The sequence below is a fragment of the Miscanthus floridulus genome, chromosome 11 (genome assembly GCF_019320115.1).
Source record: "Miscanthus floridulus cultivar M001 chromosome 11, ASM1932011v1, whole genome shotgun sequence".
Classification (NCBI taxonomy): Eukaryota; Viridiplantae; Streptophyta; class Magnoliopsida; order Poales; family Poaceae; genus Miscanthus; species Miscanthus floridulus.
Genome location: NC_089590.1, coordinates 74,432,366 through 74,446,152, shown reverse-complemented (window position 1 = coordinate 74,446,152; position 13,787 = coordinate 74,432,366). Strand labels below are relative to the sequence as shown.

General features: G+C 40.2%; 1 protein-coding gene across 1 annotated transcript; it reads left to right on the top strand.

Annotated features, from left to right (window-relative positions):
• Nucleotides 1–4,577: 4,577 nt before the first annotated feature.
• LOC136493416 (autophagy-related protein 13a-like) lies at nucleotides 4,578–9,258 on the top strand. Its single transcript, XM_066489504.1, has 3 exons — nucleotides 4,578–5,980; nucleotides 6,873–7,006; nucleotides 8,580–9,258. Exons 1-3 carry the CDS (start codon nucleotides 4,871–4,873, stop codon nucleotides 8,869–8,871), a joined length of 1,536 nt encoding a protein of 511 aa, XP_066345601.1. The 5' UTR covers nucleotides 4,578–4,870; the 3' UTR covers nucleotides 8,872–9,258.
• Nucleotides 9,259–13,787: the final 4,529 nt, after the last annotated feature.

Here is a 13,787-nt window from a genome sequence, read left to right as displayed (position 1 = left end):
GAATAAAATTTATAGAAATATAGTGTGTCGTTGATACTAGATTTAGTGCAATTTGGATTTGTTTATAGTTCTCCCTAGTGTTTTTTTGGTGAATCATAGCTACAAATACCAACAACTCACATGCATGAACACACATTCACCTCCCTATGAGCATCTCCAAAGACACTAAACTGAAAATCTTGAGATTGAGATTGACGAGGTCACCATAAGCATCTCACTGTCAACGGGTAGATCGCCTACCATTGAAAGAATAGTACCATTAAATTATAAAATAAATTCATGAAAATACAAGCACCTACATCAAGTCGAGGACTTATTCGGTGGTCAGGTACCACCACACAGAATCCTAACCGGTTGAGTTACACTCAATTTTGAGTTCCTAGGGTTTTATTGCTCATAGTCTTGCCCTTTATTCATTTAAATCATAATTTTGTGTTATATTAAATTGAAGATGAACCAAGGGAATCCATATTCCGAATGGCTTTGTCACTATTGTCATTATAATAGTAGCCGCTATGTTTGTCATCATCGAAGGCTTCATTGCTTTATCCTCTATTGTGATTGTTGTCTTGCTGCATGGGGTTGAATAAAATAAAGCTCCACGCCCACCGCCACCTAGATCTGTTCTGCCTCACCTCGGCTCGAGTTGCCACCGGCTCGGATCTGCTTGCTTTTATCTCATCTCCGGTCAGAGGTGGATCCGGCCACCCCAACCTCTTACAATATCCTATGAGAATGTGAGTACCCAACGATTCTATCTTGGTCTTAAGTTATCTCGTTGGTGCCAAATCCGAGAACGAAGATTGATTTTGAGGTTTCAATGATTGATGGACACAAGTGTTGTGACTAATGCGTGTTTTTGTAGTGGTAATCATATTTGAGTTAGTCATAATTTGAATGGCCACAAATGACTTGGCCCTGAATACTTGGTTTGATGTTTGGTGTATGGTGCAAAGGATATTTGTGAAGACTTTTGACACTATAGTGAGAATGTAGGATGTGTGCATGGAGGACATTTGTTGTAGTGTGTATTAATGCTTTGTTTTCCCTTTGGTCATGCTATGAGGGGAGGGGGTACAAGGCATTCATCTTGAGGGAGTCAAACCAAGGTAATGTGGATGCACAGGAAGCTAATTCTCAGTCAAGATGATGATAGTAAGTGGCCCCATTAAAGTGGTTTCAAGTCAAGAATCTCAAAGAAGTTGGAATGATCGATATCGAACTTGAAAACGCAAAAAATCAGCGCCGCAATATGCACCGGATGATAGGGTTGATCCTTGGCGAATCGTCCAGTGGCATCGTTTCCCAGTCAAAAGTGACTTTGCCGGTGACCAAGTGGTCGCCATATGATTTGGTGGGGACTGTATGACCTCGGTGGATCATCCAGTGAGGCACAACTTGACTTATTAGTGACTCGTTGACCAAACCCATTGAGCCGTATGATTCGGTAAGACTATATGACTCACAATGGATCATCCTATGAGGTACAACTTGACTTAGTGACTTGTTGGCAGGTTTACTAGAGTGCGCCATATGACCTGGCGTTATTTGTGTGACCTCGTAGCGAATCATCCGCTGGGCCAAGCTTGAGTGAGTGATATAAGTTGGTTAAGTCTCTATGGTACACCATATGATCTAATGAGACTATGTTACTCACCGATGTATCATATGGTGAGGAATATTCTAGTACATTCTCAACTAGCCATTATAGGAATTAACCTAGCACAATGCCACTGTATGATTTGGTGTGGCCAGTGGAGGCCAACAAATCATTTGGTGATATCTACGTCTTGTAGTTTATTTCAACGACTACAACCTCTTCATCATGTATATAAGTGGTACCCCTAGCTAATTTAGAGACACTCTTGCTCACCATTCCTACTAACACTTGTTGAGAGAATAATGAAACATTTGGATAGCCACCCAAGCTAAGAAGTGACAAATGAGTGTTAGCCTTGAGTGATATCGTGTTCTTGCCTTGTTTTTTCTTGAGTTGAAGCTTGAAAACTTGTTACTCTTGGTTACTGCCATCACCTAGACGCCTTGTTGAGGACTTGGTGGGGGAAGCTATTATGAGGAAGCTCCAAAAGGTGTATATTGTCTTGAAACCCACCATGTTGAAGTGGCAAACATGTATTCACTAGTGGAGAGGAGCTTAACCGAGTCTTGGTGACTCTTGGGTGCTCTAACATGGATTAGGGGTCGTGGTCTATGGAAACAACTCGAGACAGCATAAAAAGTCAAATTGTGTCTTTGTCTTACTCTTTACTTGCTCTACACTTGTTGATTACAAGTTTTTTTATTGACAACTAGGATTAAATTGTTGGTGTGCTTAACATAGGTTTCATTCTTGCAAAATTACGTACCTTACTCTTAGTGTAATCCTCTGCTAATAAGTACATGACTAGTTTGTTGGCTCTAAGAACTCATTAGCTTGTTTTTTAGAAGAACTTAGGAGTTAAGGTACTAAGGGAGTTTAGTTTTTGCACAGGCTAAGATTATTGCAATTAATTTTTAAAGCCCAATTCACTCCTGTTGGCATTCGACCCTTACACCCTTCATGGTGATGATCGCGCACCTAAACCCTAGTTACATCGGACACCACCCAGGCTCTTTGCTCATGCCAGCTATGTTCGTGTTGTTGTGTTTGTCTATTAAACTTGTTTTTGCTCGTCTTTCTTCCTCTCCCTCTCTCCTGTCTTCCCTATATATAAAATATCATTTTTTTAAAACTATATTATAAATAAGTTATTTTATGTAGAAAGAGTGTATCACAAAATTATTTTTCATGATATACGATTATGCTAATATGGTTGACCTATACAATTTTAAGTTATTAATGGTCAAAGCCAAAAAATATCAAACTTTGTACTCCTTACATTCCAAATTATAAGTCGTTTTAGCTTTTCTATGTACATTGATTTTGTTATGCACCTAAATACATCGTGTCTTGATATATATATATATATATATATATATATATATATATATATATATATATATATATATATATATATATATATATATATATATATATATATATATATATATAACTACTATCCTGTAGCTGGCTACAGAATAACTTATTCTGTAGCCACTTTGAGTTACGATAATTACTAAGTGGTTTAATATAACGTTATGGTAAATATTCCCATATGTTATAGTAACACAACTATTGTAAATATGTACTGACATTATGGTAAATTAGTATATAAAATTATAGTAAATGGAGGTGGCTACAGAATAACTTATTTTGTAGCCGGCTACTGAATAGCCTCTCCCTATATATATATATATAGAGAGAGAGAGAGAGAGAGAGTGTTACGATAATTACTATACTAATTTACGAGATTATGATAACTCTCTCATAAGTGATTTACTATAACATTATGGTAAGTATCATCTTAAATTATAGTAACCCATGTATCGTAAATATGTATTGTCATTATCGTAAATTGGTACAAACATTATCGTAAAACAACGTGGCTATGGAATAAGTTATTCTGTGGCCAGCTACAGAATAACATTACCGTGTGTGTGTATATATACACAAAATGTATCAAAAAAGTTAGAACAACTTATAATTTGGAATGGTGGGAGTATATAGCAAATATTTTATAGAAGCAAAAGTAATATTTATTCACATGTAAGAAGAACCATGTTGTTATATATACTCCATCCATCCACAAAAGATGCAATTCTTGCTATTCGAGAACTCAGACAATTTGTTCCAATAAAAGAGAAGTCATACGATTTCAAGTTTGACTAGGGTTATATAAAAATTACTAACAATTGTAATTCAAAATAAGTATCACTAACTTGATTATTAAATATATTTTTATAATAAATTTAGTTGGAGACATAAATGTTAATACTATCCACTATAAATTTAGTCAAAGTTAAACTAATTTGACACGTACACATCACATAATTGCATTTTTTTTGTGGATTGAGGAATTAAACGGCTTATGTTTCTCTTTAGGATTCCCTATATGGTCCATGAAAGGGAGAGAAAAAAAAATGAAAACTAATGAAAGGAGAAATTAGTTCACACGGTCATCTATACCACAGGAATCGAAGGACCCCACCATACTAATAAGCCAGAAAAAAAAACCCTCAACACTAACCATTTGCTATCAAAAAGAGTTTAATTTGGATGATTGACAGCTTAGAATTTTGAATGTCACGTTTACCAGCGGATAAATCACTTGGGTTCGTCTTCACCGCCAGTAATATTTCCATCGTGACGACACCAAAAGCGCACAACCAGCGATCCTTAGGCTATCTCCAGTAATATTACTCAAAATATAAGACCCATTTCATGTTTAGGTAGCGCTATGTGTAAAGGGTTTCGTACCTATCTTTGATCTTCTTCAACAACAGGACCTAAAAGAGAACCATTTTTGCAAATGAGTCTCCAGGAGAGAGGATACTCATATTTGGATTATGCCTTTTCTATAACCCAAAATAAGTTTCGCATATGGATGTTCTGTTGGAGACTGATACGATACCATTTGAGATCCATTTTGGGTATGGATGCCCATATGGGACAACCATTGGAGACGGTTATATCAACACCGATAAACGCTCGAACAGATAAACACCCTCTCTCCCTCTGCATCTCCAAACCCAAATCCCCAATTCTTCCAACCTCTCCTCTCCCTCCCCATCAGCGCACAGATCTATCGATCGCTACGATCCCACGCACCCAACTAGGCCTCCGATTCCGATCACCAGCGGATCGGATTTATGCAGTCTTACTGCCGCGAGCGCCAGCCATGCCGCGCGGCAGCAGCTTGGACCAGAGCTTGAGCGACGACGAGGAGGGGTCGGCAGGTGCTGGGGCGGTTTGGGTTCGGCGTCGCCGGCAATGTCCGGGATGTCCGACTCCGCTGGGGGCGTGCGCGCGGGCACGGAGCTGATGGTGGAGCAGTTCCACCTCAAGGTGCTCCACGCCGTCCTCGCAGTGCGCACGCCGCGCCCGCTCGCCGCCGCCGCCGCCGCCTCGGCGTCGTTCAGGCCGAGGGACAGGTGGTTCCATCTCCCGCTCCACGACCCGCCGCCGCCGCCCGAGGCGGCCGACCGCCTGGACGAGCTGGCCCCCGGGGAGCCGCTGGTGGTGGACGTCTTCCTGTGCCCCGCCGGTGGTGTGGGAGCCCGAGGGGAGGTGGTCGAGAGGTGGACTGTGGCGTGCGAGCCCTGGCCGGACGCCGCGGGCGGCGAGGAGGTTGCCGTGAACCGGGCGTACAAGCACTGCTTCACGCTGCTCAGGTCCGTCTACGCCGCCCTCCGCGTCCTCCCGGCGTACCGCATCTTCCGCCTCCTCTGCGCCAATCCCTCCTACAACTACGAGATGGGCCACCGCGTTGACACCTTCGCCGAGCTCTTCTCGCGCACCCAGGAGGCCGCCATGCGTTCCCAACGCTTTGTTCCCGTCGAAACCCAGCTCGGTCGCCTCGTCGTTTCCGTCCAGTACCTCCCCAGCCTCGCCGCCTTCAACCTCGAGATCACCTCCCTTTCGCCCTCCGTGATAATCCCAGACTACGTCGGCAGCCCAGCCGCTGAGCCCATGCGCGCCTTCCCAGCCTCCCTTACAGAAGCCGCGGGCTCCGGCTTCCCACCGTCCTATCAGCAGCAGCGCCCACACAGCTGGGCTTCGCCTGCGTTCTGGCCGCACACGCCGGCACACCAGGCCAGGTTCTCGCCGCCTCCAGTGTTTTACGCGTCACCGACGCCATCGCCTCCCCACTTTCCACCACGTCTCATGAGGTGGGAGTCTGCGCCAATGCCCATACCACAGGTGAGCGAGAGGAGGAGCCCCGCACACCGCCAGAATATGCTGCCACCGCCTTCGCCGAGAAGAGGAGACATGGGGGCAGCAGGTGCTCTAGAGTCTCCATCTGAGAGTGGCCGGTTGATTGGGAGGATGGAGGAACTTCGGTTAGCTGATCCATACGCGACCTCATCACCCAGACATAAGGTGATTCATGACTCTACTTATATGTTCAGCTGTCATACTTGTGTGTGAACTTCAATTCTTCAGAGTGCAAGATTGAATCTTTTTGACCAGGAGAGCTTGGACAGTAGGATACCTGATGTCCTGATCAACTAGAATGATCTGTATATATGTATTGGCTCTGAGTTAGTAATGGAATAACTAATCTTTGTTCGTTCAATTTAGTTTAACAGTATCATATTTGACAGGCTCATCGCACCGGTTTATTTTTAGAGCAAGGTGGAACCGATACTTACAAAATAATATAAATTATTATTCAGAGTCCCAATTATCATGGTTTCATGTATTTACATTTAAACTGCAAACCAGTTGAACTTTGAACCTAAAACTTTGGCTCCAAGTTTCTTGCTAAGTTATTTGTACCAAACTTTGCTCATTACCATGTTTGATGGAAGTTTTCTTGGCACATACAAAGACACCTAGTCTCGTATTGAACCATTAATCTATAAGATGCTCAATTTAGCTCTTTTTTGTACATGCTGCGACAATACTGCTTTTGATTTTGTACAGGTCCAGTGATCCTTGATACTTGTAAAAATGCATATTGTACTCCCTCCGTTCCAAATTATAAGTCGCTTTGACTTTTTTGGTTCATCCATTTTGCTATGTATCTAGACGTATTATTATATCTAAATGCATAGCAAATTGGATGTACCAAAAAAGTCAAAGCGACTTATAATTTGGAACGGAGGGAGTAATATATAAGTTGAACTATGAAGAAATGTTTAATGACATGGTGATTTTACTCTTTGCAGTCTATTGAATCTTAATTATCAATTGCAAGGGCACTTTACCAATTTGAGAATGATTAAGTTGATCTGTTTCCCTCAATTGACACTGTTTGGTGGATTTACAGGGCAAGGACAATAAAGATGAATCTGGCAGATTCTCTGCACTCTCCTCATGTGATTCACCACGGCAAGATGATTTGGATGATGTGGATTACCATTTTGACGTTGATGATGTTGACACTCCAGTCTCCCATCCTCGGTATGTTTAAAGTAATATCCTTTAAGGTCACTTTTGGTGTGTGAGTTTCACAAATTCAACCCTGTTGGCTATATCTGGTTCTGACTAGAGAATGCGGATCTCAGAGTTAAATTTGATACCTTTTGAATGCCCAATAGCACAGCGATAACTTCCCTTCATATAGATAGACCGACTACTGTCATGTGGTAGTGCATGAGTGCATTGGAAATCTGAATTTCATGGATTATTCTTTGTCTGTAGAAATTAAAAGGTGGAGCACATTTGAATCAGCCAATTGTTTGTGTACCTAGCTGTTAAGGAATGTTAGAGCTATATTCTTGGCATATGTAAGCTTTCAGCTCTTTCATGTAGACACATGATTGATCTTGTCAAAATTCTGCACATGATGAGATTGATGTTACTATGAGGATTTAAAACCAGTATTTGATTAAGTGAAGTTAATTTTTTTCATTTTATTGTACAAAATAATGTGTTGGGAAATTAGTTTAGAACAATCAGATGGCAATTAATTTGAGACTTTGAGTCTGCTGCTGGAAGCATTTCTTTAATTGCTGTATCTGTGAGGAACCAATCCTAGATGGCCCTGAGCCCAAGTGTTGTGACCAGTCTACCACAAGGGCATGTAGGAAAAGGGTGACGTTAGACAGATTGGATTTCTTATTGCTTGATGAATGTTGATATGCTAGCAGCCCTTTTATAGAGCTTCACTCCCCCTAAGAAACCAGATATAATCTTATCTTTAAGTGAAAACATGTCTAATCATATCTTTAATTGATATCCAATCTAATATTAGCACTTGCAACTGATTCTCTCGGCTAATAACCTATAATTTACGAATAGTTAAGGAGGCTTATCACCCAGCGTTACAGAACTGTGGGTAGTAATCCATGTAAACTGTCTGTAGTGAACAGCCCTTAGGGCCTGCATGCAGCAGTAACTCTGAAATACAAATGTAAGCAGTTATACATTATAGGCAAAGATGAAAAAAGCTATAACTGTCTTTACAAGTTATTCTATATTTGAGTGGAAGGCATTGTGTTTGGTGATTTCATCTGGGAGCAAGTTCTTCATTGTGTTCTAGTGAAGTGGCCTTATTGTTTTGTATTTTTATCTTTTTCGGCTAACTGTGAGAAAACATTTAACTTCATCCATATGCCACATTCCGTGTATGTTGCTATTAAGTTCACTTTAACGATTAATTAAGTTATATATATATATATATATATATATATATATATATTTTAAATCACTTATATTATTGCTAGTGATCTTGATCTGTGACAATGTAGCGGCAAATTTTGCAAGTGAGTAATATTTGGTGTGCAGGCAACACTAGTTGCTCAATAGCCTGTGGTTTATATTTATTCTTAGCAAGATGTTACTGAGTGGATTTTATAGCATCAGGCAGTCCCTTTTGGCTTTTTGACAGCTCCCTACAACAGCAATACACATAATCTGTTGACAAAATTGGCAATTGCTTTGTTGTTTACGGACCACCTCATATTGATATTATTTCCAGTTTTCCACTCTTGAATTTATTAGGAATCTAATTTTATCTGCGTGGATTATACAGGAGCGCTGATGGGAAGGAAACAGGTGATCAGGTTGTTTCATCATCCCATAAATCTCAAGACGCACAAGTCGGTTCTCTAGTCAACCTGCTGAGAAACGCCCGCCCGCTGCGAAATCCTATCAATTCATCACAAACATCAAGGGCTGAGTCCAGCGAAGTAGCCTCAGCAAGCTCGGTCACGTCCCGTAGGACATCTGACGCGCTTGAGGAGCTCCAGTCCTTCAAAGAGATAAGGGAGCGACTGCTGTCCCGGAGCAGTGCAAAACATCAAGAGCCACCGGGAAAGCCATAGGGCCATTCTTTGCTTTGTTTCTCTTAACGTGATCGCTGATAGACCCCCAACCGCAAAACGGGATGCACGATGAGCTAAGCGAGCTATAGTTGCTGTGTTCATGTATATATGACTGCTGAAGTTGTTGCTTTTGGTTGAGGAGGAGGCACCGGTTTCCATTTATTTCAGCGGAAGAATCACTCGTCGTTCTTAAGAGTGATGCCGCTGTTGATACTCTTTTGTGTATATGGGAAGTGAAACCGATACACGTAGGTGGGAGCGAGGGAGCCTGTGACGGACGAAAGCAGGGCCCAGTGTGTGCGTGTGTGTGTAAATTATGTAACTGCTGGAAATCAAATGTTCCTTAGACATCAACCTTTGAAGAGCTGATCGCACTTCACAAGACTAGTTTTATTTGCTCTTCCTATTTGATCTGGGAATTTGTGGATTAGCGAACTGCAGACTGCAGTTGGAAAAAGAACTCGGTTCCGACTTATAACAACTTATAAGATGTTTTGATTTTTCTAGATATATTGCTAGATATAGTATATATTTAGGTTTATAGCAAAAGCTACATATCCAAAACATCTTATAATTTGAAATGAAGTATATGTATATTGTGTGTATTGTATTGGTGTTGTTTTCAACTATCTGCTGTGCAATTCGCATTAGAGTCTCTCGCCGGTACGATTGTTGCTGTGTTTTTTTTTGGACAACATGTACGATTGTTGCTGTGACTGTTATCTTGAGGGACCGACTGGGAGGGGCACTGGTCATTTCCAGCGTCTCTGAACTTCTTATCCACTCGTGTTCGTGTCCTTTGAGCCTCGACTCCGCGAGACGATAGGCAAAGCTTGTGGACCTCAAACTGTAGCGCGATCCCTTGCACAGGCCTAATCCCAACGTAGTGTTTTATAGGTGGGCTGCTCTGTGTTAGCGTGTTTTCCTATCATTTTCATTTTTAAATTGTTTTTGAAAAAAATGCTCAAATAAAAAATTTATAGAAATATATACATTTCTTGCCAACTGAAAAGGAGAGATTAAGATTTCACCATTTCAAAAGGAAAGATTTAATTTTACCATTTTAAATGGAAAGATATCCCTTTCAAGTGCAATACATTAATAACTTCTCCACATGTGCTTTAATGAAGATTAAGATTTATACAAAAATTACAGAGCTCGTCAGAGTTTACAACTTTGTAGCTCATAACTTTTTCGTACAAAGCCATGTTCATATAAGTACACAAACATGTAGATCAGTCTGAAGTCTATAACTTTTATGTAATTTTCCTCTATCCAAGTTCATGTGAAAAATCATGTTTTTTTAATATAAGAGTTTTGCACACAGCCATCCATTATCAATTATTATTATAAATTTGCAGCCTATGGAAAAAAACTACTCCATCCATTCCAAATTATAAGTCTAGATAAATAGCAAAATGGATGAAATAAAAATGTCAAAGCGACTTATAATTTGGAACAGAGGGAGTATCAAAAAAAAGCAATAGAGCTTTGGAAAAAAAAAAACAACTCAAACGGCACCAAGACTATTAGATACATCCACCATAAGATCTCCATCACAGCTGTTTCAAATAAACAGCAGCCCACTTCATCATCGTCCGAATGCTCTCCTTTTGTTTGGGACCAAAAGAGAATATGAGGACTTTCTTTCATTGAACTCTATAATTTCCATATATTTGTTTCTCCAGCAAGGTTGTATAGAAAGAAGTAGGTTTTTAAAGATGTATTGCATAGAAAAATAATATCTACTTGAAATGGCGAAATTAAATCTTGTCATTTCAGTTGGTTAGAAGAGTATTTCTGCATTTTATTTCACATTTGTTTTAGAAAACTATAACTACTAGTATATTGTCCATGCTAACGCTACGGTGACACTTCGTCCATGCACACAAAACAAGCAGAAGACAATAAATGTTTCCATAGTCAAGAATACAATGAAATATATAAGATTCAAGAAAAATGGCAGGGAATTTTAATTTGAACCCTATTTTGGCTATAATATTTGCAACTGCAGCACAACAACCATTCCATTTTGACAGTATTAATTGAAACTGCAGACCACCTTTGATACCTGAGTGATGATCTGAACCACATAACAAATGTGAGAATCTTAGTAATAAATCTAAACCACATATATTAAGAATATTGCCATTTACTGGACATATTATACTCACCGTTACACCAAACTCGTTAGACATACAAAATTCCTTTATCAAACAACTCTATTTCTACCTATGCATCAGTACACCTACAACATTAATTAAACCAAGCAACAATACCTCAGAGAAGCAAATAGAGCAGTTGTAAAATCCGATGTGTTTTTATTTCACATTTATTTTAGAAAACTATAATTAAAACATATATATACATCAAAGGAAAATGAAAAACACTACACGCAAGATGGGCCTACGTGCACTGTGGCAAGCCCAGTCCTCAAGTGTGTGGCACGCGCAGCCCAACTACCCGACCGAACGGGCGAGCGCGGTCAGACTGACGAGATCAAATTTTGCTTCGTACAATCGTCCTTCGTACAATCGTACTCCCCTTATTATCAGGTATATACCTAGAATTGCACAAAAAAAAAAGAATTGCACCAAAAAAATGTGCATTTTTTTTCTAACGGAAGGATTATATCGTTTTCTTTTGCCCCCGTTGGGCCGGGAGGAATTTTCAAAGGAAACTATAAATCACAAAACGGAGAAAAGGGGTTTCTTCGGGAAAAAAAAAGGGAGCCAGAAGCAATCAGTGTCTCGAACGGACGAATTGGCGATTCTTTTTCGCTGAAATATCGTGGCCAGATTTTAGCATATATTTATAGCGCAAGAATTTGACAGGAGTGTATAGAAATTTCTAGAAATCAATATGTTTTCATAAAAAAACACAAAACTCATGATAAAAATCCAGCATTTCAAATAAGACCTTAACATAAATAAAAATTCATTCTTGAATCGTATGTTTTCCGGTGAAATTCCTATGCTCTAAAGGGCTTTTATCTTTGGTCTTGTCTTATTTTTGTAGTTTCGTGTAAACATGAGGCAAACGAGAAGAAAACCGAGAGCCAACCCAGGCAAAAGTAGCCAGCTTGGCAGGGCCCGACTCCCAGTAGCTTTTCTGATGAAGATGAAACTATTTTAGAAAATATTTGGCAAGAGCAACTTCAGTTTAGTTTTATAATAATTTGTGAGAAAGATCCCAGAGAAACCATATCTTCTGGCTCCGGTTCCTTGGTATAAAAGGGGCTCCACCATATCGAGTTGTTTTTGTAGATGGCCGTTTGGCTGGGCTTCTTAAAGCTCTGCTAAAGACCTAGTTGTTTGCCCTATTTTTTTTTTGTTTTTCGATCCCTTTTGTAAAAGATTTTCACAAATATGTCCCTGGTAGTATCCTTTCAAAAAATAGACACTGATTTCGGTGCCGCGACAATTGGCGCCGAGCTTACACGTCTCGGCGCCAATAGGTCTAGGGTCATTTTCTGCGTGTCATTGACGTGGCTGCTTGCGTGGCGCGGACGTGGCATGTTGGCGCCGAGCTCGGCGCCGTAGATCTTGGCGTCGAGCTCGGCGCCATATTTTCTGGCGTCGACCTCGACGACGCTTTCTCTGGCGCCAACCTGTCTGACATGGCTGGGCCCAACGTGCATGTTTCTGGAGTACTATTATGTCTGCAGTAGAGCTATGTCCTGGTAGACTAGAGTGAGTAGTACTAGCCTGGTAGACTGTATGAGTACTAGCTCGTTAATGAATGCCCAAGCCAAGGAGAAATGCCATGCATTATTTGGGCTCACATCCCCATGCGGTTCATGGCGATTTCGAGCTATAGTGTGAACAGTAGCCCTTCATAGTAGTACTCCGTCCTAAAAAATAATGCAATTCTCGATTTCCTAAGGAGTCAAACAATTTCAACTTTGATCAAAATTATACAAAAAATATTAATATTTTTAATACAAAATAAGTATCAATAGATTAGTGATGGAATATATTTTTGGAATAAAACTTATTTTAGACATAAATGTTAATACTAATCACTGTAAACTTGGGCCCTATTAGCTTAAACTCAGTCATGGTACAGTATTTTTCTCTCGCACAACAAATCAACGAATAATATTTTTCAGTCTAGCTTTTCAGCTAAGTGAATAGGGCCTTGATCAAATTTTAGATAAATTGACCGACAGGAATCCTATAGTTGCGTTTTTTTTTTCGAAGATAGTACTCCGTATGCAAATGTCATAGCACAGTTGTTGACATGATGGACGTGAAGGCTGATGGATATTAATACTCCTCTGCTCTCTCTCCGCTTGGGTTCCTCTTAAAAGAAGGGAGTAACAGACCCTGGCCTCCAGGAAATTTGCTGAAACCCGTTCTCAGTGAGGTATTCAGAGTCTTTGAACACCAGGGTTTGAGCTCAGGTGGGCACTCTAATAAACGAACAATTGCTCGGTTCTCAATTCATTATAATGAACCCCATGTAAGTGATATTCTGTATGTGCCACTAGCTGTAGGATGAAAATGGACAACTAGTACTCAAGTTGGCAAAACATTTCAAGTGTATCACCTAAGCTCACTATCTGCAATTTGAACAGGTATTACAGCCATATCAGCTTCGCTTCAACGTTGAGCTGTTTTTTCTTAGTAAACATGAAATAGGACAACGACAGCTTGCAGTATTAGAAGTTACAAGATGACAATTGGAGCAATATTCTTTTTGCATTAGTCCAATTCAAAACTGGGCAGTGGTGTGAAATGGGATCTTTAGCAGATGGGCAGATGTAGGCAATATCTTACTTTGACATGCATCTTTCTCTTTCTTTTTCATCAAAAGATGGAGCTCGTGTTTCAACAGTCTTCTTCCTCCATTCAACGATATTTGTTGACCTGTTATCACAGCCTCGTGTTACATGTCTCTTGGACCACCGGGTC